This window comes from Aptenodytes patagonicus, chromosome 11, assembly GCF_965638725.1.
Source record: "Aptenodytes patagonicus chromosome 11, bAptPat1.pri.cur, whole genome shotgun sequence".
NCBI classification, from domain to species: Eukaryota; Metazoa; Chordata; class Aves; order Sphenisciformes; family Spheniscidae; genus Aptenodytes; species Aptenodytes patagonicus.
Window position 1 is genome coordinate 9,624,180 of NC_134959.1, and position 22,961 is coordinate 9,647,140.

A 22,961-nucleotide genomic window follows, 5' to 3' on the forward strand; every position below is an offset into this window, starting at 1 on the left:
TAATTTAGAAGAGAGTCTAACACAGATAGATGTCCTTAAGTATATTTTAGGTAGACATAGCTATGGTGTGCTTTCTTAGTGATACAGGCTTTGAGAAACTAGTAGCTTATGGAACAAGACATAAAAACAACTCTGTATGGTTAAAGTTATTAATATTCTGGGTGAATTTAGACTATTTCTATGCTAGATCTATCATACTATCGTAATAACTTGCATAACAATTCTAGAAGTTAATGCTTAGAAAGAAACAGCCTGCTCTAATGAAGCATACCTTATAGCACTGTTTGCAGCATCAGGGTCTTTGGCATGCACTTTTCCAACCACAGTACCAGATGCTGCATTTTCTTGTACTTCAAAAATATAACTTGGTTTTAAAAATACAGGTGGCTCATCAGCATCTTCCACTGATATCTTCACTGTTACTGTGTCCTTGAATGGCCCATTGCTGATGAACTTGGGATCAATATGTACATTGGCTGCCTCTACCTTCAGACTGTAGGACTTTTTGGTTTCAAAATCTAAGAGCTGCAAGAAACGAGAAGACAACGCATTCCACAGTTAGGAAAACTAGAGTGTGAAAGCAGTAAGCAGTCCCCTAGTATCCAATGACATAAAACAAATGTGAGCATCTGTCAACAAGCTTGGACTGAAATGTGTGTATTTAAAAACATAAAGACTCAAATGGAAGGAGCTACATTCTATGTATGGAGCAGCATAGGAAGGCACTCAAAATATCACTACAGAGTCCTTGTCTTGCTCTTTGCTTGCTGTATCACTCAGGAAATCATCTTTCCTGGGAAAATTAATCTTTTCTTCATGCAGCCTTCCAGATAGCACAAAGGAGCGATGGATAGGAAAGGGGTTCCCACAAAATGCCAGGCTTGGTCTACCCCAAGCTGTCAGGCATTCCTTTAGAGATATGGATATGGCTTAAATTGCCACTGGGTGCACCATGAGATAGGACAAAGAGAAGGTAAATTATTTAAGTAGTAGGGGAATTATGAAGATGGTTTGTAGTGCTTTCATTTCTGTAGTTCTTCCCATCCATATATCTCACAGCACTTTACAAAGGGGAGGTGAAATAATGCCCCATGAGGTAAGTCCTTTTGGGAACCTGATCAAAGTCACAGCGTATCTGCATTGTCATCAACATGAAATGGCTGCAGTGTTGCAGTATTGGTAGCCTCACAATGATCATGCCTTTAAATATCTGAGAAGCAGGTGCCAACCGCAATTCGCAAAGTATGCTAACGCCATAGACAGAATGGTGTGACAGTTTGCCCACGTTTTAAAATACATAAAAAATACACTCCCACCTCTAGAACAGATACAGTAATTGAACCACAGCATAGTTTTGACCGGAGGAGACCTCTGGGTCTCTTCCTGAGAGATTGCCCCGATGTGCAGGGCAGGGCTAACTTTGCAGTTAAGTTGCCCAGGCCTTCTTCTTTGTGTTTTGATTATCTCCAAGAGAGATGAATAGCTATAAAGATACAAAGGGCAAAATAATAATGCTTAAATAATGAATAAGATATATGGTTTATAATTTGTAATTTAAAATTCATTTAATAACACTTTTAAAGATCACACTGATGGATTGTATATGACATCACCTCAGTATTTTTGCTGCTTTTCGCATAGCCTGTGACTCCTTCAGAACAATATTGTGGACAATGCACAGCTGAAGAATTCAAACTATAGGGCATGAGGCTGTTCAGACCGAACATAAAGCAACAGTGAATGTTTGCTACTTATTAGCGCTAGGCAAAACTTCATTAACAATGAAGCTGATGGCATTGTATTTTACCGTGACTTTTTATTATGAATTCATTTAGTTTGTGCAATTAATCCACTGTACAGTATTTATGTAACTCTTCTTGGTTATTTTCTTCCATTCCAATTCAGCTAATGGGGAAATGGAATATTAAGAGTTAATCACAGCTTTAGAAACAAATTAAGTGAAATTGCATTTACTGATATTTTAGCTTAGGTGGTAATCCATTATTATCAAATATTCTGTCAGCAACAGAGAATACTACACATTAGTAGGTATTACTCACCTTCTTAAGCTTTACAACACCTTCCTGAGTCTCATAATCTGTTGTAATCTCAAACATATCCATGCCATCTCCATCAATGATGCTGTAAGCTACTAAGCCATTTTCCCCAATGTCTGGATCTTTGGCCTTCACTCTTCCTACTTCCTCTCCTGGGACAGCTGCTTCCGACACTGACATCTGGTACACACCTGGTGGAAGGAAAAAAGGCATTTGCCTTAAGTATGCAGTCTGCTCTCCAGTTGTATATTTACTCATTTAACTTGTAAGTTTCAAATAAACACAGTAATTTTTTTACATTTTCAAATCCCCTGAAGGAATGTTATGTTATAACAGAGCTCTGAGAAGCAAGTAATCTGTGAAATCTTAAAATACATTGCTAATCTATATGAAATTACCTCCTCGCTGATATTTTACACAACATCTGTGTGTGTATCTGTTCACGGTGGGGTTAAAAAGACAACCAATCATTTGGAATGCAGAAATTGTTGTGACATCAAGGTTATCATTCGTATCAGAAATGTTATTACAATAATGGAAGGAAAATTCTCTTTCATATGACTCATGGTATGACCTTCAACTCTGTAGAGTCCAGAAGCATTTCTGCCCATTCATTCAGGAGCCACAAATTATATACAATGAATTAGATAAGACCTCTCTGCTGTGCTGGATGAAGAATCAATCGGCTTTAATTTGGAGTGTGAACGCATAGTAGTATAGTAGTAATGATTATTGAAATTTAACACAACAGAGAATACTTACCAATTTGTATGGGATTCCATACCAAACAAAAAATGGCTTTCCCTCATCAAACTCCAATAGGAAAACCATCCCCAAATATCCCACAGATGTGTTGCCATACAGGTTTTTCCTTGTGTATTCAGGGACACCAGAGGAGAGCAATGCTGTTCCTGGACAAATCTCTCTCCAGCAGTTGTCCTTTAGGCAGCACTGATTCCAGGACCTTCCCAACCCACTCCAGAGTTCCGATAACATAACCTGATCCTAAATGTACAAATCTATGTCAGCATTTTCTGCCACTTCATCAGCATTAATAAATTGGGAAAAAAAAAAAAAAAGCATGGGAAAATAAAATAATCTAATTTATTCCCCGCTCCATAATTGCTTTGTCACTACATGAGCACCCTAGGAACATCAGGAGACTTAGACCAGGCAGGGACTTGGCTCATTACCCATAAAAACAATTGGCACATGTCATCAAAATAGGTCATTAACTCCATTCACAAAGAACCCAAAATTTAAGCACATAGCTCATTAAGGGTTTGAGCAATGAACAAAAAAAAAAAAAAAAAAAAGAAAAGAAGAACAAAAAAATCAATCACTTGGATGTTTATATAAACAGGTCAAATCCTGGTTTTGAGTTACAAAGCATTCCAAATCAAGGTTTTAAGTTGGAGGTGAATGATTAAGCAGAGTAACTGCTATTTGGCATTTCTGATAATTGTAAATATTCTCCCAAAATACTCAGTAAAATGGCTTGAATTTGTAGAAAAAAAAAAATCTATCATTTGATGAAATTACTCCACAAAATACCATGTACTGGGGTCCCAGGTTATGATTTGGAGTGAAAAGGTATGTTTGTGAGGTATGTAAAACCTGACATTTTTAGGATTTAATACTTTTCTATTAGAATGGTAGAAAATGCTGACATAGATTTTTACATTTAGGAACTAGCTATGTCATTTAAGCTCCTGCATGAGGGTCCAGGAAGCTGCCACACTGGAAGAAGAGCTGTTAGAGAGATGGTCATGTCCAGGACGTATCAGTGTCATAATGGTTGCTCAGAGGAGAAAGAGGGTGGGCTGGGATGGTGCATACACGGCACTCCAAAAAAAAAAAAAAACCATGCAGAGATGAGATGCAGAACAGATGTGTGGGTCCATTAATGTACTTCCACCCAACTGTGAAGACTGAATCTGTTAATGTCAGCCCTGATTAGTTTTATATGTGAAAAATAAGTAGCACAGTATTTTTGACTGATTTGGTTTAACACACAAGAGAGCCCTCAAGAAATGGGCCTTCTTTCTCCATTAACAGAGAAGTCCAGACTGTCTCTCTGATCATATCATAGGTATATTTCTAATATAACATGGTCCAGTAGTTTCAAAAATGAAGTGTAGGGTTAGGGATCTTTGTAATCTAATCTTGACCTTAAAAAAAAGTCTCATTTTGCAACACAAAGCAAATAATCCGGATACTAAAGCTCTATATGTTACTAGCAAAAATGTGCAAACAATATGTAACTATTCACATGTGTGCTGTGGTAATCCATCAGCTGCTGCTTTTCAAAGTTTTGAATATGTCTGATACTATACAAATATGGGTACTAGCAGTAAATGTGAGTAAGGGTTTTGTTGTTACTTACTCTGTGGGAACTTTGGTGGGTTGTCATTGACATCTGTAAGTGTAATTGTCACTTTGGTTGTCCCTGAGAGGCCTCCCATGTGTCCTCCCATATCTTTTGCCTGTATTACAACATGATACTCTTCCTTAGCTTCTCTGTCCATATTTGGAAGGGCAGTTCGGATAATTCCTATAAATACAAAGAAAATATGGCACATACAAATTTTCACAGGTTTACATCACGAAAAATTGGATACTGCATTTTTAGCTTGCATTAAAATACAGCAAAATTTGCAGTGAATGTGCAGATTCTGTTTTCCCTACACTGTGCATCATGCTATGCAAGGAAAGTAGCCCAAATATTCAACACAGTTCAAGACAGAACAACCCTGGAGAATTACAGTTCAGCAATGAAACTGCCATTTCTATCATACCATATCATACCACAAAAGAAATAGTATCATCTTTCTAGTGTAGCGTACCCAGAAGCTCTACCAAATGCCAGGGGACCAACCTGCAAAAGAGCTTAGCTAGAATCAAAAGAGAATGAAGGAAGCTTTGCTCAAACACATCAGTAGATATACCCAACTGTACTGCCTCAGTCAATATATTTAGTTCTTCATTTTAATGTATTCCAGTTATGAGGTCCTACTCAAGTAAACTGCTCAATACCTGTTTGAGCTTCCACCGAGAAGTACGGCTGACCTTCAAGAATACTGTAAACCAATTTGGCACTGTTCCCATAGGTAGGATCATCAGCATCTGAAGCTGTTACCTGAATAACTGATGTACCTAAAAATGGAAAGCAAACACAGAAGGAACACAGTCAGAAACAAACACGTCTGTAAGAACCGTGCAGAGATGCTTTCAGTCATACGGCATAACTATTTCTTAACTTTATTATTTCCAGGTTTGGTAAATGAAAAAAATTACTTGGCAATTTATATACGACAAAATAAACTCATACGATCCAAAAAGATTTGTCACCAGCTGTGATGTGGATTAATGTTCTAAACAGTGAAGATACAAAAGTCAGCAGTCACTCTGTACCATTACGTTTTTTTTCTTCAGTAGTTTAAGCGTTATATTGCTTTTGTCGTTAGACAGCCAAACAATAGATTTTTCTTTTTACATTTTCCTCAGTAAGTTTCAGAGAAATCATTCCTGTAGAAATCTCTGAGATAGACACAAGCTCAAACAGGAGATAAAAATGGAATAGATAGCATGGCAGTAACTCCTTAGCTTTATTACACAGCTCTGCCAAAGGAATGATCTTGATGTTTACCCCAGAGGATTCACACTCCGTAAATTCCAGGGAACCCTCATCTTCCTTCCTAGGAAGAAACAGTCCTGTTCTAGGAACCATCTAGAGACACTTCAACCGTGACAGTTAGTAGCTGTGCAGGGTTTGATTTGGTCAGCAAATTAGATAAATTGACTGAGTCACTGGCTGAGCATGAAGTAAATTTTACTTCCCAAATTCTAGACGATAAGAATTAAATAAAGCCAAGATGTACTGACAATGCAACATCTTCCATGAGGCCAGGAACTGAAGTGCATTTATGACTACTTACCTACATTTGATCTCTCTGGCACATTGGCATGGTAGTTTTCATGAAGAAACTCAGGTGGGTTGTCATTTATATCTTGAACTTTAACAATGAATTCAGAAGGTGGTTCCAAAGGTCTGTTAGTGTTCCTGTCTACAGCTTGTGCCGTGAGAGTGTACTGAGCTCTCTCCTCCCGGTCTAGTGTCTTTGTTGCATGGATGTTCCCTGATTTGTCATCAATAACAAAAATGATTCCTGCTCCTTCACCTGAGAGAATGTATTTAATGTTTCCATCTCCAGAATCAATATCTGAATGAAGCTACAAAATGAGAAACAGACATACCTTAACAAGATGGTATACGTTTCATGTATGTGCTTATGAAACAAAAAAGTTCATGAAATTACTATCATTTAATAGTTTTCAAAAATCTTGTCTTACATCAGGCAATAATCCATACTCGGGCACATGCTGTTAGCACATCTGCCCTGCATTCAGAGAAGCTGCCTGCACAGACTTGCATGCTATCGCACGTAGGGTGCTACTGAGAACCGAGCTTTAAGATTTAAGGAAGAGAATACATGAGAAGATAGTTATAACAGGTTCTTTATTCAAATGAAGTTGGAAGGAAGAGTAATTTTTACAAAGATTTTGCACACTTCATACTAATCATATTCTACCAGGTTGCCTGCAAAAAGCTGTTAAGTGACAGGTGGGATGTAACGAATGAGCCAATCAGTAAATGGCCAACTAGTTTTTAATTACAACCTCTTTAATATAAAAGAAGTAACAAATGCTTACTGAACATTCTTTCTTTTGTAACCAATGCACACTTCAGTTTGATGAATGAGGGAAACATTGAGCCAAATTATAGATTTATTGATTTTATATTGACATCTACAAATTGCACAATACTAACCATCTTTTAAACCCGAATACCCAGAATGGCATTTGCTGTCATTGATTCTGTTCTCCTCTTTTGTGCTGGGGTTAAGTCAACACAGTTCTGCTAACCATTTATAAACTGGCAAATATACTGGTTTATTTATGTATTTATATTCTGTTAGTATTAGTAACAGAATAAAAAATTAGTCCGGAATGTGTGTGCATACACGTCCACACAGATATATATCTCCCTCTATACATACCCCTCATATTTAATTTTACTGATAACTTCAAAATGAAAGGATGAAGAGAGACCTATTGAGCAGTACACTTCTACTGAGCTGCAGAGTTAGACATTACACTTTTAATTACTATTTTTAAAGACCCAAGAATGATACCAGATGTTTTTGAGACATATTGTTTCTCAAGTGGTTGCTGTGGTTCTTGCTGTTGTGTTACATAACAGCTTGTACACCTTCATTCAAAGACTGCTGAGGTCAGTGGAGAAATTTGTACTCGCTTAGGTAGTATTTTGCTTAGCACCTTAATTGAGCTACAATAAAACGATTAATTCTAGGTGAATAAGTAGCTGCCGAAGAAGCAGCTAATACAAGAGAAAAGCAATGGCAAGAAAAAGCAACTCACAAAATAATAATATAAAATAATAATTATTAATCGATGAATGAAAAATAAATTCTTTCTTACCCTTCCTACTAGTACAGGATCTGGTCCCGTATACTCTTCTATAACAAAGAACTGATTCCACACCCAGCCTCTTTTTGAACGATGCAGAACTTGTCCTTCTTTTCCTTTTTCATGGTGACCATGAAGTGATGGCCTTGCGTGGTTCAGTTTTTCTGTAGTTATGGCATGGCTGTAATACAGCATGCCCAGGCAGATAAGAGCGGCATGTAAACAATTGTCCTCCTTCATTTTTGGTTATTTTGTAGGCACAGGAGTATCCAAGAATCTACCCCTTCCACCTTGGAAGTCAGAAAGTTTGGGGCTACTGAAAATTTTCAGATAAAATGTTCTGCACATAGGATGCCACCACACATTAAGCACATCACTTTACTGCTCTGCAGCTTCCCAACTTAATTCCTGAAAGAAAGTAAAATGGAGAAGACTGTCAGTTCTTTTATGTCTTTGAGGTGCCATAATTTTTTTACTAGGCAAAATAAAACCAGGACTACCTTGGAAAATGTCAAGATAATAAGAAGATTAAAATATATTAATAATTATGAAATACTGAGTAATGAGCATATTTGATGTTTCGTTACATGCAACTGCCACCTTGTAAAATCTCCTGACTTGCTGGTTAGGGCACTCGTTTGGAAGTTGAAAGACAGAGAATCATATTCTCTCATGATCCTTCCAAATGGATTTAGCCCAAGACGCAAGGTAACTGTAGAAATACCTAATTTATATCTAAGCCCTCTTTGGAGTTTAGATATAAGCCTTAGATATAAGCCGTTAAGCTACGGCTTATATATGGTTTAGATATCAGATGGATACCAAGATACTTGTTTATCAAGAATGGAATATTTCTACACATGCCTGGAAACAGGCCTTTTCATGACCAACAGATTTTCATGCTGAAAATAACTACCTATGTTTTTCTAGGCAGGAGTAGTGGCTGACAGACCTCCGAGGACCTATATTTTGGATTTAGACCCTTGAAGTAGCCCTTCTACCTCCCTCTGAGGGTCAAGTCATCAAAGTGGAGAAGCAGCATTGATTGCCAATTCTGCTGACACTGTGCTGGTGACGATAAATGCCATAAACCGATAAAAACATATTCAGATACTTTTGATAATATAACAATTGATTTGGCTATTTTTTCCCACTTACCCTGTGATTCAAATTACCAGAATTATATTGATTTCTTACTTTCTAATAATTCTTAAAACACTAGGTCAGAATTAATATTTGAAGCAGAAATTGCATAATACAGTGAAACCTGAACTAAGGTCTATACCTCCAGCAACTAACAATCCATCATAAAGGCCACTTTGACTTATCCCTGGGGTTTCCTATATATTCACCTTCAATCCTTACAGAACAGCCAATTTTTACAAGGTCCCTACGACGTTTGTTTCAGCTTTCAGAGTAATTCACTTTACTCTTCTGCAAGATACTAAAAAAACACTCAATGTTATATTCATACAGGTATATGTATAAATATATGCTACCATCGTCTTCAAAACAGGATGATTTTTTTTATGAGAAATGATATATTACACATAGTATTTGGAGCAGAGAAAATGTGAATATAGGGAAAAGCTTGAACCTATATCACATTCTATAACTCCAGCAACAGATAAAAATCTCGGTAGTACCAAACCCACTCATCTTGGGATGCCTTTCTCAAATCCTGAGCAGTCATGTCCTCCCATCCACGTCCCTTTGCACAGTTACATAAAAATACACACCCAACATTAACAGACATGAGTTTATAAATAAGTAATTAATGAATAAGGAATGAAATATTTGGGTTTATTTCCTCAAAAAAAGCTAATTTTTAATTTTTATTTTATTGAAAACTGAAATTACCTCAATTACAACACCACAATGGCTCCAGCATAATGAATTAAATGACAGTCACATGTATAGATGCAAACATAACCTGGCTTTCCTAAGCATATTTATTAAATACATAATTTGGTGTATCCATTTAATTTTTTACTATCGTTATATGATGTCACATTACAGATGATTCATACCAGCATGGACTTTTATTTATTGGAATAAATGCTTTTATTCTGATACAATATGTGTGTGTGAAGTGTGGAGCATTAGGCCTATGGCTTTAGAGCTTATTTTGTATCTCCATTTTGTTGAGGGGTAAAAATAAGGTAGGACTTAAAGGACCTAAAAAACTGAGATTGAACCTATTTTGGAAGTGGCTTAAATATGAAAGGCCTTTCAACACTATTTATTATAGTGGCTTTCTATGATAATAGTTAATTCTAAAAGGAAAGGACACTCCCCCCCCCCCCCCCGAGTTTTGCATAGAAAAAATAAAATTCAGCCCCCTAGTATGCAGTATTTACTTACCAAGCTTCCCTATCATTTAACTTTATTAAACCATACTAAGTCCTTTTAAATACAAGCCATCAAATTCTCTGCTCATCCCACAGATGTAAAATGAGTTATTCTGTCCTGCTTAGTAAACACCTCTGGATTTACATCCTTGTGGCAGGTGTAAATTTAACCCCACAGTGAGCAGGCTCTGAAGTTACCTCATTTGGCTGCTTTGTCTAAAGAAATTTATTGATGTAATCAAATTCTACATATTAAGGCCAGTTCAGTCTGCTTCATAATTGCATGCAGTATCAATGATACTGCTGTTTCAGATGTAGTTTGCTATGGAGTGTCCTTTAAGCCAAATAGTCTTCAATGCCATGCCCAGTATAGCTAATTACGCTGGACAAGTACACTTGCTATAGGGATCTATAGCATGTTACTGGTGTGCAGCAGTTAGAGGTGCTTGGGCTCTCGGACTGTTAAACGGGGCCTACATGCTCCAAACAGAAATGAAATAGGAAGGTACGCCTAGACAGCTGTGCATTTTTAACCCTGTTGTGGAAAAAAAAAAAAAAAAAATCTAAGTAAACTGCTAACATTAATAGATTTTGGACACATTTGAAAATTAAACTCAACGATAATTATTCTTAACATTATTAACATCACATAATGATCTCAACAATGAAAATAAGTAAACAAATATGACCATTATTCCCAAATTTCTCAATACTGTTATATAAATCAGTAAACACTTTATAAAGACGCTTAACAATAATGGAAGAGCCAAGCTGATACACATACTGCTTATTATTAGCTATTCAAGTGTGAAGTGCTGGAAACAAAATATTAATCACACAGTCATGCTTGATTTACTAATACGGGTTTAAAGCAAAAATTCTTTGCTACCTTTTGTTTTATCCTCTGCATATATGCATATAGAGAGGAAGCAATAAGGCTACATGTCTTCAAGATAAAGAAAACTATTATCTCTCATCCACTACTTGGGCTAAAAAAAAAAAAAAAATCACTGAGGCTGTTTATGGTAATTGCTTCTGTTTTGAGTTATAGTGTGAAAGGACCCCATGCTAGTAATACCAAGTTGGCTCCTTAGTAAGTGACCTACTGCTGGATAGGCTGCAGTTAAAACTAGAGCTGCAGGCAATAAGGTCTCCCTGGCCTCCTCGTGCCCCCCCAGCCTTCTCCCTTCCTGAAGTTCATACTCTCTGTTCAGTTACATAGTGGTTTGCCACAGTGGTAAGCCCTCTGACTCCTATCAGCATAAGAAAAGCTAATAGAATAAATCAACAGGGTTCCACTGAAGTCTATGAAATTACTTAAATTCAAAACAGCTACAGTTTGGCTTTTTATAAACTACTTTCTTCCTAAAAGGCAAGGTGCACTAGATGCTCTGAAGTTAAAGCTAAAATAAACTTCATTAAAAAATGCAGCAGTATTATTAACAAGAAAGAAGTCGTCTTTTTTTCTCTTTTTTTTCAAAACAATCTACTTAAAACTTTTCAAACGTTTTAACATTAACTCAGCTGCTGTCAGCCTACAGTTTCCTACTTCTTCAAGCAGAAAATATGGAAAACCGGCTAAACAATTTATAAAGCAATTCCTGTAAGCGTGGAATACAGATCTGAGGATGGCAATTGCCACAGCTGACTGGACTGATGCTCTGGTCAGTGTCGCAAATTCTGCATACAGCTCTTTTATTCAGACACTGCACAACACTACACAGATAGTGAACTATCAGAATCATTTGCTGTGAATGTTTCTAGTCTTTTTAAAAAAATCACAATCTTAGAGATATCCTCAACATTCTTGTTATTTCTGCACATAGATTATATTGTTATTATATTGCTCAACTGCAGCAAAGCAAATGTCAGTGGGCAGTTGACCAAACTGCAACATCCTGATTTTTTTCCAATGTTGTTTAGAATTGCACAATATATAATTTTGAAATCCTAAGTCTTCCTAAGAAATCTGTAAAAAAAAAAAAAAATCTGCTCCCCACTTCCTGAAACACAGTGGGCGCCAGGTTTGAACTAAGATGGACTTCTTCTCAAAAGGAAGAATTCCATTAACATATTTTAACTGCATACAAACAAATGGCAATTTTGGTACTGAATAATAGCTCTATCAGGAATAAAGGGAAAACAAGAGTTAACCAGTCACCACACAAGATCAAATCACATCAGAGAGGCACATGAATGTAGTGAGACTCCCAAATGCTGCCCATGTAAGTTGATCAATCAAGGTATGCAGGACAGAGAAATGTTAAAATAATACCTAGTCCACACTCTGAAAAACAACGTACACGGTGAGGTGTATACACAAAATGTTTGCATGGAAATAGCAGATCTCCCTAAATAATTGTGAGAACACGCCTTCAGGGCACTCTAGCTACATAGATAATATGTCTATGTTTTGTACTTGTAGTTGTTACTTAGTTCTGGAAATGCAAAGCTAATAAGTTTCAATTTTAACATAAGAACAGTCTGTTCTACCATTAGAAAATAAAATCCATCAATATTCCTAATGGAAATGTGCTATTCAACTAATTAAGTACACATCTATCTACCTGAAAAATGATATAATCATGTCCGCAGACTATGGCACAGAGTTGAGCCAGGGTCTTGACTGCTCCACAACACACCAACTCCGCTCTCCTTGCGCACCCTCGCAGCGAGAGACCGCAAAGTGCAGAGACTCTCAACATGCAGCACAGCACAGCAGAGAGGTGGAGTTATGGGGTTATCCCTACTCTAATAAGCTAAGAGAAAAAGTCAGTCTGCTCTACAAAACTTCACACACAAATTTGAATGACTGCTTATAGATGACTAATAGACAAAAATAAAGAGCTAGCAAAGATTATTTTAATGACAAGATCAGTCACAGAAGTGAAGTCTAGCCAATTGTAAATTTCTTTCATTATATTTATAGCAAAAATAATCCCAAACATTCATGCTGACTTCCTGTGTGCTATTAAATGACCATACACCAAATTATAATAGACTAAACAATTTTTCTAATTTGTCTAGGCCGTAACTTCTGGATGATACATTAAAGTAGCAATTGTTCTCAGGAATACACTTGGCAGAAAGTAGTCAAGAGCACAATGTAGCAGTATAATAATGGATGATTATGTTCTGAAATGTTTTGCAAAAGTATCAAGTAAATATAGCAAACTCCCAGTCCAAATGAGATTTTAGCTGTAATTAGAATTAGCTGAAAAGATGAATGATTTATTTTGCAATAATTTTATCATCAGACAAGGAAATGAATAGTTTTTTAATGACAGAATAAATATTGGATCATATTAGTTCTGGAGTTAAGAGTGCCTGAGTTTTGGGCATAAGGATGGAGCAGCGGGCACAGCTGGCCGAGCCCTCCGCTGCCCACGGAGGCAGGGAGGGACCTGCTGTGGCCAGGCAAGGCACCCAGCTTTGCAGGGGCCTCTCCTCCATGTCATCAGGCATAGCAAAGCCAACAAGAACCTGGGCATTTTTCCGCTTTTGGGACAGGGCTGTTCTGAGCAGCCTCAGGACTCATACTCCATGGTTTAACTTAAATGGTTAGCTAAGAGACTTTCTTCCTTGAATACTGTAATCGACATCACGAAAAATGAGCAGTTCACATGGAAAGAAGGTAGGAAAAAGATTTCCAGATCAAACAATCAATCATGTCCCACTGATCCCACACTGGTTAATCTTTAGGGCATATCATGAATTTAACTACTTTGGGAGGTTTTAATAAAATACGTGAACTGAGGGATGTGGAATAATTCTGTGCACAACTGTTTCATTACTCATGTGCATTGGTAAATGTATGCATAGCGGTGTGAATGCAGGAGTTCAGTCCGGCACGTATTTTTACCCTCTTGTAGATTGCTGTATTCAAATACCTGATGCCTAAGTATTTTCAAGAAATTTATATAAATTAATATGAAAATATTTTTGAAGGATACTAGTTCTTGCTGCAGTAAGCTATTCAGCTGAAAACTATAAACTATAAACTAACATTTGGTTTTAATTTAATTTTTTCCTGTTTAACAAAACTTTGTTCTCTTCCTTGACTCATTTCAAGAAAATGTTACATAAAGGTAAACAAATAGCCTGGTCTCTTTTGTTTATGAAACAAGATAAAATACCAAGAATTAGTACCTTCCACATTTAACTTAATTCTCTCAATTACTTTTTGATTTTAAGCTGTTCTGCATTATCACACCAATCTTTGAATAGTTTTTAGCTTAGACTCACTGTACAACACACTTGTGGAAAAGAAGGCATCTCACTTTATTTACATGAAACAATGTTATGCAACGTATCAAGATCTGCTATACAGCATATCTAGTTTGCATGACATATACAGCAAAGCCAGTTCTTAAAATAAATTCTTTAGTCCTGAAAAATGCCAAACTTTCTGTGAGATTCTAGGTACCCTAAATCTGGACAAGACTAGAATTAGGATTATTGCATTTTTCCACTGGAACTAAGGTATACCTGATTTTTCCTTGATAGAGCTACTTATATGATATGCAGAATTGGGAAAGGTGCAACACTGATGTATCATCATTTGGAAGGTTTACTTTAAATGGAACGAGCTGAACTGGAGGATGAGACAATATCAGCTTTTTTAACTTTCAGCTGTACCCCAGCAGTTAAGGGCTTTATGCATGTCTTTCCAGTCAGGAAATCATCCCATTAGGAGATGGATTTTTCCTTCCTCAAATGAACCCCTTCTCCCAGGGCAGCATTGGGAGATAGAGCTCTATTCATACACCAGCAGAGTTCCCTTTCTAAGTGCCAGGACCATAGCCTTTACTCATCACATACAAAATAGGAAAATTAAAAACTAAAGGACTCCATACCCAGCAAATCGACTTTATGAATATGACTAACCCCATAAGACTAGCCATGTATATATGTATCTACTGGGAATCAAGCATTAAAGACCAAGATGCAGTAGTCTAATGTAAAACGTTTTGTTTAAATGACAAGGAAAAGATTTTCATGCTGTATATGTAACTGGTAAATCTCATTTTTCCCAATGTGCAATTCTAAAACAGACCGCCAGCAACTAACTCCCTGTGAGCCCTTCTGAAACACTGAATTTCTCTTCTTGTTGAAGCATATTTCAGGTCTCACTGGAGCGAACAGCAAATAACCCTGATCTGAATGCAAATTGATATAAAGTCTTTTGTGTCATTCACAAGACATAATTAGTCTTATGAGACAAAAGTATTTAGTCCAGAAATTTTTTCATATTTAAAGATACTTGGGAAAAAATTCTCTTAGTTATTCCACTGAATGATGAGAACCCTCACACTCCCCCAATTCATATTCTGCTATTTTGCACAGGAGCACGATACAATTGTAAAGGATCATAATCTGTTCTGCAGAGCTAAATATATATACATAATTTTATACATGGTATGCCAACAGCCAAGATTCTAGGACTATCCTACTACAGAGGGATTCTAGGTCATGGCAAGATTTGTATGTACTAAATACATAAATAAAATCTTTACAGAACTGGTGATTTTCATCTTTAGCAATAGAAGTTGCCTTAAAAATGCTAAGTAAGTTTTGTAGAATCCTATTCCAAGTTCTGTAGAATCCTATGAAAGGACATCTTAATCCTTTTCATTTTTAAATTATGTTTCATAGCACTGTATTACATTACTGAGATGTTTAAAGCCAATAATCCCCAGCTGCTCCAAAGAATAGTTTTTGAAATGTAGCCATATTTTCCTGTAGCAGCTTTGAGACTCAGTATTAGGAAACCATAGACAAAACCATAAAATGATGGCTCTTTGAAAATAAAGTCATTTTGCAGGAAAGAGGAAGAAAAATAACCTCCTGACTAATATCATGTGATATATCCTTCAGTATCCACCTCTGAAGTCAGCATGGAAGGAAAGTATTTTCACCAGGCTTTGATTTAATTTGTAGTCATTCAAGAAGAGGGAAATTGCCATTTGGTGTACCTCATACAAAGCAGCAGAAAGTAGGAAGACAACTTAGTACATTATGAAGTGAACGACATAGAAATAAGCCTCAGAGTGTGATATTAAAAGGCTTGGGAAATGAAAAATGGCTGTAAACAGAGTTTTACATTTACTTGCTGCCCTGGGGAGATCCACTTAAGATAAATGTGACAGAGGCTGTCTGTTTTTAAGCATAAACTCTACAGGAAAACAACTAGCATAAGAAAGGTAGTCTTATTACAGACCATGGTGATTGATAGAGTCATTTGAAGTAATGACTAAGCTCTTGGTAGAGTTTATTTTAAATAGTACTTGTGTTCTTGTGCATCTCAGACAAACTGGAATTCTCATAATTTCCTGTGTACTCAAAGGCCAATATAGCTGCAGCCTATGCCCATGCTAGTTTCAATATAGTTTGCACATATGTAAGTGGCTATAAATGACATGCCGAGGAGGAAATAAATGACTACTAAAGTCAACTTACTTCCAACTACTAATGCTGTACTTACATGCTAAGCCAACCATGAACGTTTTTTTTCCTCTAAGAATTTGTATTTGTGAATGGCTAAATAACATTTGTGCTGTGACTGATGATCTTTTTGGTTTATGCTAAAAATGAAACAAAGTCAAGATTAAAGAGTGGTAACTGAAAACCTATCAAAAACTAACAACTACAGGCAGGCCTATTCAGCTACCAAAGAAAACCAGAAGGAATTCCAACAAGCAATCCATTTCTGTTCTGATCTATAATCTCTTGCTGAAGGGCTGACAGCTTCCACGCAATCAGAAATCTAAACTGAATCTGTGGTATTATACTTACAGCTTCATTTCTAGAGGCAGCTTCAGCAGTGCTGCTGAAATGCCAAACTATTATAGCATCGTGTGTGGTCTTTATATGACCAATGTGTTCCTCTACAAAACTTTTTTCCACTTTTAATATAATTCTACTAGATTACTTGATCCCTTGGTCCCCTTCAATTTGGTCTCCCTCAAGTAGGAAAGCTTCTGATGAAAGATGGCCACTTCGGAAGCACATGCAAACCACCCTGACAGCAGTTTGTTTAAGTCTAGCAACCATTGTGACTCTTATTTAGGGAGATTCACATAATTAGATTCTCTGTAACACTTCTCTTTATAAAACTTGACAAGTTAGTGAATTACTAAGAGTCTCTTTCTTTTTCAAATACATTTGCTAGAGAAAGAAAGGTGAGAGCTAAATTTCTAATCAAAGAGCCTTCTCCTTTTCTCAGCTTTCTTGGAGCTGCAGAGGGAAGAGTTCAGATCCTTCAGCCATGCACATTTAAGGTTCTTTTTGATAGCTTGCTTAACTGTTCCAGTTTGGTGCAAATTTCTTCCATAAAGAATATAAAAGCCACTTTGAGATTGTTTGAATGAACAACTGAATCAAAAATTAACTTTTTCATAGGCAGAGATTGTCTGTGAAGAGACCTATTTTGGCTCAATAACGTGAGATAATAACACCAGAATATTCAAACACATTCCTAATACAGCATCAATAGCTCTAATAAAGGAGACCATCACTGTTTAAGTACCTAATGGGAGGCTACAGCTGAAAAGACCAAAACTGCACATTTAAATTATTATTTACAATCCATTAAATCATAAGGTTATAATTCAAACAATATTTGCATGAGTACCTTCTGAGATGTCTTGTTGGAAGCAGTCACCATAGAATATTTCCATTTAACTTAAAAAACAAACACACAAACAAACACAAAGAAAACACCAACTTCATTAGTTACAACCTTCCCTTTGGCTTCCTGTGCAGCCTGACCTGCTCTGAGCACAAACCAGAGGAACTACCTGTATTTTCAGTGTTCCAAAGCTATAAGGACCGAGACATAATTCCCAATATTATGATACAAAACCAAAAATGCAACAAGAGGTTGCTAAGGTGATGTAATTAGATGCTAAGCATATAAATAGCTCAAAAAAGACAGGATTGCCAGCTTGCAACTAAAATTTGTTTTTCATGCAAATGATACATTTGCACAAAAGGGCAAATGATTCAGTACATTTTGCATGAACATAACTCATTTTGAGTTAAACCTGTTCATTACATATTTCTAACTGATCATATGAAACACTAATACATCCCAGAGATTATGGATTGGCACTATTTCTGACCTGTAATTACAGATGATTGTAACAAAACCCTTCATTTTTATTCTTCTGATAGGAACCATTAACAATAGTTTTAAGGCAGTGCCCTGCTACAGTTGGAACGATGTTTGGCGCCATCATATCATGCAGAAGAGGCAAAATTTAAACACCTTGAATCTATAGCTGTTCTTGCATAAAAGAAGTTTCAGAAACTGATGTTCCACAGAAAGCTGGTCATGGGAAATTGGCAAAAATGGGCATTTGTTTAATTAGATTAGTGTTATTCATAGCTGAAGCTATGAATCAGCTATAATTAGATATATTCTGGAAGTGCATTATATGGTTTGGAGATATAAATACTCTACCTTTTGCCACCATCTCTCTGATGTCAAGGGCTGGTCTTGACGTTAAGAGTGCAATAATCAGGACTTGTGGCATGTATCTGCATCTTAGATCACCAATGTCTTTTTTAACCAACGGGACAGTATAAAAGTACTTGAGTGTGAATGAGTGTTTGTCCAGTCAGGTGAAGCTTTAGCTTCCAAATCAATAACAGATCGTTTTCTCCCTAATGAAGACCAGTGAAGTGTTACTTAAAAATGAGCATGTGAAAGAGGAAAACAGCCTGACACTTCGTAGAACTGCTGGATTGAGAACAGTATCTCTTTCGGATAGAATGACCTTAGTATAAGGCAAGTACAGGAGAAATAATTTCTATTCATAGAAGAAAAATAGAGGCCAGTAACAATAATAAAAGAGATTAACATACATACATATATATGCACACATATATATAAAAAAGACTGAAAGCTTCAGTCAAAAGAATAGGATTAGGCATTCTTTTCACATTAAATATACCCTTACATTCAGCATATTTTCTACCAAAATGTTCTTTTCAAAAAGTTGCCGGGGTGGTATCACTATTTCAATCCAACCAATTTCCTTTGAAGTTTCCCATAATGGTAATTAAATAAATTGCTCTTGTAGTAATTATGTTTTTTCTGGAAAAGGAACTATTGGGGTAAAGACAGATGAGAGAGTCTGTCACCAAACATAATCTTTCCAAATACATTGGTACTTGCTACATTTATTGGAAGAAGGATGGAATACTTAGAAACTTTGGACCTTTTTAGTTTTTGTAAAGAAAATGTCAACTTGGCAGTTGAAATAAGAAACAAACTAAAATGACTGCTGACAGTCCTGGGAGTGTATAGGGAAAGAAAATGGAAGTTGTGTCACTAGAAAGCTTTTAAAGACAGTATGTGTTAAGCCCAAGAGAGCTAGTGTGAACTAGAAGCCCAGATTACCACGTTAGAAGCAAGTAGCTGGTGGACAAGATGAAGGTGACTGAAAGCCCAAGACTAATAAGCAAGTGTATTGTATAAAATGGCATTCTCCATGTGAGCACAAATACATCATATTTGCAAGAGCATGAGGCTTTGGAGACTGGGTTACTATAGTTCTATTAAGAAGGTTCTGTGTATGGCAATTCATCAGATCAAATACCTCTAGTCTCTGTGAATTTTATCATCTTTGATAGAAAGAAACGAGGCTTTCACAGTTCCAAGTAATTTCCAAATACGTAACTTTATGTTTCATCTGTACTTTTTCTCTTGCTTACAAGTCAGGCTAAAATTGTTAGTTGCAGTGTGTTGAGTGTACCATCAGTTTTGTTTATGTTTTTTCTCAGATTAAGTTTTTTCAACTTTGCTAAAGATTCCCCTATCATTTGTGGAAATTTGCCATATGCCTGCTAAGCAACCTGTAGCATCCACTGATTTAACCGTCAGAACCAGCTGACCAGACCAGCTCTACCTTGTTCTCTGGTCTAGTCTGGTATCTTCACAGATACTTCACAGAATTTAGTTGCTGATGCTTGCTGGTTTTGTTCACACTACAAAGAATCTGGAGTTTTTCATTTAAAAGCCTATGCAAAACTTCACTGGGTATGTTTTTCTTTGTGCATAATGCTGAACATTCCCATCTTCCTTTTTCCTTTAAATCTCTTTGGTAAATAATACAAGGTTGCATAACACTAACCCATATGGATTAGTATTTGAATTTCTTTCTGGTGTCTTTACAATATCACATCCATGGATAGTGAGTTAGTGCTCTTCTACAATGCTAACCCTATATTTTCTTGCCACTTCGAAGACCAAAAGACAGTGTTTTCAACTCAAAAAATCACAAGGGTGAGCAAAAGGAAAAGGAGTGATTTGGTACCATTTGTACTTCACCTACAATCAAAAATAGCTTCCTGGAAATCCAGTGGTCAGAGAGAATAAAGCACCAGACAGGCACCAGCTGGAGAAACGGGATCTGGGGATTCATCCAAGAGCTGGGAACATCTTTCTGAACAGACAGACATATTTCTTGTTCAAATGTAATGACTCTCAGGGTAAACATTGCCTTAAAAAACTTAACATGATTTTTTTTTTTAAACTCTTTGTGCAAATTTTGTGGACCCCTTCTGGCTTAAGCTTCAGTAAGTGAGCTTAGAATCAGACCCAAAGAATGATAAATATATAAATAAGCAGGAAGAACTCATTATGAAGGTCATACGCGTGCCATTTGTAAACACAGCTATAACTAAGCCCAACTATAATACGTGACATGAATGCTTATGTAAGAATAAGATTGCTAATATGAATGTTTACTAAATGCCTATTTAATAATGGCGTTTAATTAAATAGCGTAAAAAATAATTTTCCACGTGTAACATGAACTTCTTAAAATTTCAGAGCTTTGTAAGCCAGTAAAACGGTGTTACCATCGCTTGTGACATGCTAAAGGCTGTGTGTGAAGCTGACAGCACAGGCCTCAGGACCCATTAGGATTTGTCAGGCTTCATCGGGACTTGTTTTGGCCTGCCTGGGGCTTGGTTTTGGATAACTTATTTGGCTGTAACAGGCTATCTAAGGACCAGGTGACTATTGCCTAATTTGTTTTGGCTTTCTGCTTAGCTTTGGATGACTGTGTGTTGTAATACAGTTGGTTTATGTATATATTTGTAATGAACAGATAATAATAACAATTCACTATTCCATATAGAACGAACTATCTATGACCTCCGAATAAAATGCAGCATAGAGACAGACATGGGATGATATGAGGAGATTTGAAAGTCCAGGTGAAAGACAATAGTGGAAACCCCAGGGCTGTAAACTGCTCACCAGGGGTCAGCTACTGGCCATTGAATGAATGCAACCTTGGAAGCTGCATAAAACCAGAACAAAGGACAATATTCAATATACGTAAAACACACCATTCACAGTAAAACTGGATGTAATGTGGAACTACAGACCAATGAAGAAAGTGCAAGGTGCATGTGGAGCAAGATGTGGAGCATGTTAGCAAACATAAAAATGACTCCAGGTGGATTCTAGAGTGAGGAGGAAGAAGGAACCATCATCGTATTGCTCTGGGATGCAGGGGCCCTCCATCCCCATCCCTGCCTGAAGACACCTGCCTGAGAGGCAGCTGATGGCAAGTGTGACACCAGAGATAGGGTAGATACTAGAAAGCTTGTGTGTATCACTTTTAACTGTACATAACTTGTATAGGAGCTAAACTAATAATTCTTTGGTTAGACTGTTAAGACTTCAGCTTAACAGTACATTCTTGGCTTTACATATAAGTTTTGTTCCTTTGGCCTAAATGAGCTCCACAAGCTGTAGCATAATGAACTGATGGAGACTTCAAGCAACATAGTCTGAAACCTGGATACAACACACCGGTAACTGCTCACAGGCAAAGTAGTTCAGCTGAACAAAAGACAGTGTTGTCAACCATGCATGAGCTGATGTTAAAGGAAACGGAGTCTGTGCTGAAAGGAGGTAACAGCATGTGGGGAGCAGAAGTAACCTGGGTAACGGCTGGGCCAACAGAGCACCAACTTCTGCTTAGGGGAGTTCATTTTGACAGTTGTTAAAAATGCCATTACCATCCTATTCTTTGCTGGGAAGTTTTCCCACTTAAACATTTAATTGATCTTTATATTTGTTAAATGAAAGCACTTTTTAAGCAAATCAAATCACTGCAGATCTACAAGGAGAAAAAAGGTCATTCCATTTGATGTGAGGTTTCTTGAATACACAACTATTGTATTATTCTGTTTATCCTGCAAGCAGCAAAGTAGCAGTAACCACCGGGTCACTAGCTTTACTGTGAAACAGCACAACACAGTCTTTGTTGAGCCTTCCTTGGAGTGAGTCATTGTGATTCACTGAAAGACTGTTCCCTGTGATGGGGTTGTTCTCTCCTGTGTCTTCTGCAGGGCAGAGAGAGAGAGAAGACAGAAGCGGTACCTTTGGACATTTAAACAGAAGAACATAGCAGTGAAGGTTGCAGTTAGTAACCAGTCTTGAAATGAACAGCTCATCAGTGAGTGCTAAATGTTTGTGCAAACACATTCCCTTTGAAAATTAAGAGAAATATTCTTCTCTCCAACATGCTGCAATTCATACATGTTGCCCGCAGTGAAAGTATGAAAACAGCTCAGGAGGTTAAGGGAGAGTCTTTTGGTTGGTTGGTTATTTTTGCTTCAGTGGAGCCTCGGTTAACAAAATATAGCTTACAGCATGAAACTAAGCCAAGATAGCCAGGAGGCCTCTCCGAGTGACCAGACTTTTGAGGTTACATAATCTGTTTTTCTATTTTGGGGGCAGAGGAGGGAGAATGGGAGGCCAAGTACCCAAGTTTTCTTGTAGAAGTAGGTATAAACCTGTAAAAGTACAAGGGGACCAGACCCCAGAACAATGACTTTTCAGTATTTTAGGCTGTTGTTTCTAAAAGAAGATTGCGTTCATAAACAGAGCCAGAGAATACCCCAGAGGGTCAGTCCTGTATTTGATTCCAAACATTATATTGGCTCAGGCTTCCCCTTTTCTGGCCTCTCCTGTTATCCCGTTGAATTCATTAGAAGGTGGTGGCTACCAGCCAAAAGAAATGGTTAATGCATCCCA

The 22,961-nt window shown here is 37.0% G+C and overlaps 1 protein-coding gene across 8 annotated transcripts in view; it reads right to left on the bottom strand.

Moving 5' to 3' along the window:
• The window catches only part of CDH11 (cadherin 11), an 80,854-nt gene that overhangs the window by 11,397 nt on the left and 46,496 nt on the right, over window positions 1-22,961 (bottom strand). For 7 of the 8 annotated variants that reach the window (XM_076349096.1, XM_076349090.1, XM_076349095.1 and 4 more), the window contains 6 exons: window positions 7,560-7,955; window positions 5,996-6,290; window positions 5,094-5,213; window positions 4,444-4,611; window positions 2,061-2,248; window positions 272-525 (listed from right to left, as the gene is read on the bottom strand). In XM_076349096.1, coding sequence (XP_076205211.1) covers window positions 272-525; window positions 2,061-2,248; window positions 4,444-4,611; window positions 5,094-5,213; window positions 5,996-6,290; window positions 7,560-7,787 — 1,253 coding nt within the window. In that variant the 5' untranslated portion in view covers window positions 7,788-7,955. Of the gene's footprint in view, window positions 1-271; window positions 526-2,060; window positions 2,249-4,443; window positions 4,612-5,093; window positions 5,214-5,995; window positions 6,291-7,559; window positions 7,956-8,899; window positions 8,956-22,961 lie in introns of those variants that run through there. The other variant, XM_076349097.1, reaches the window with a different exon arrangement.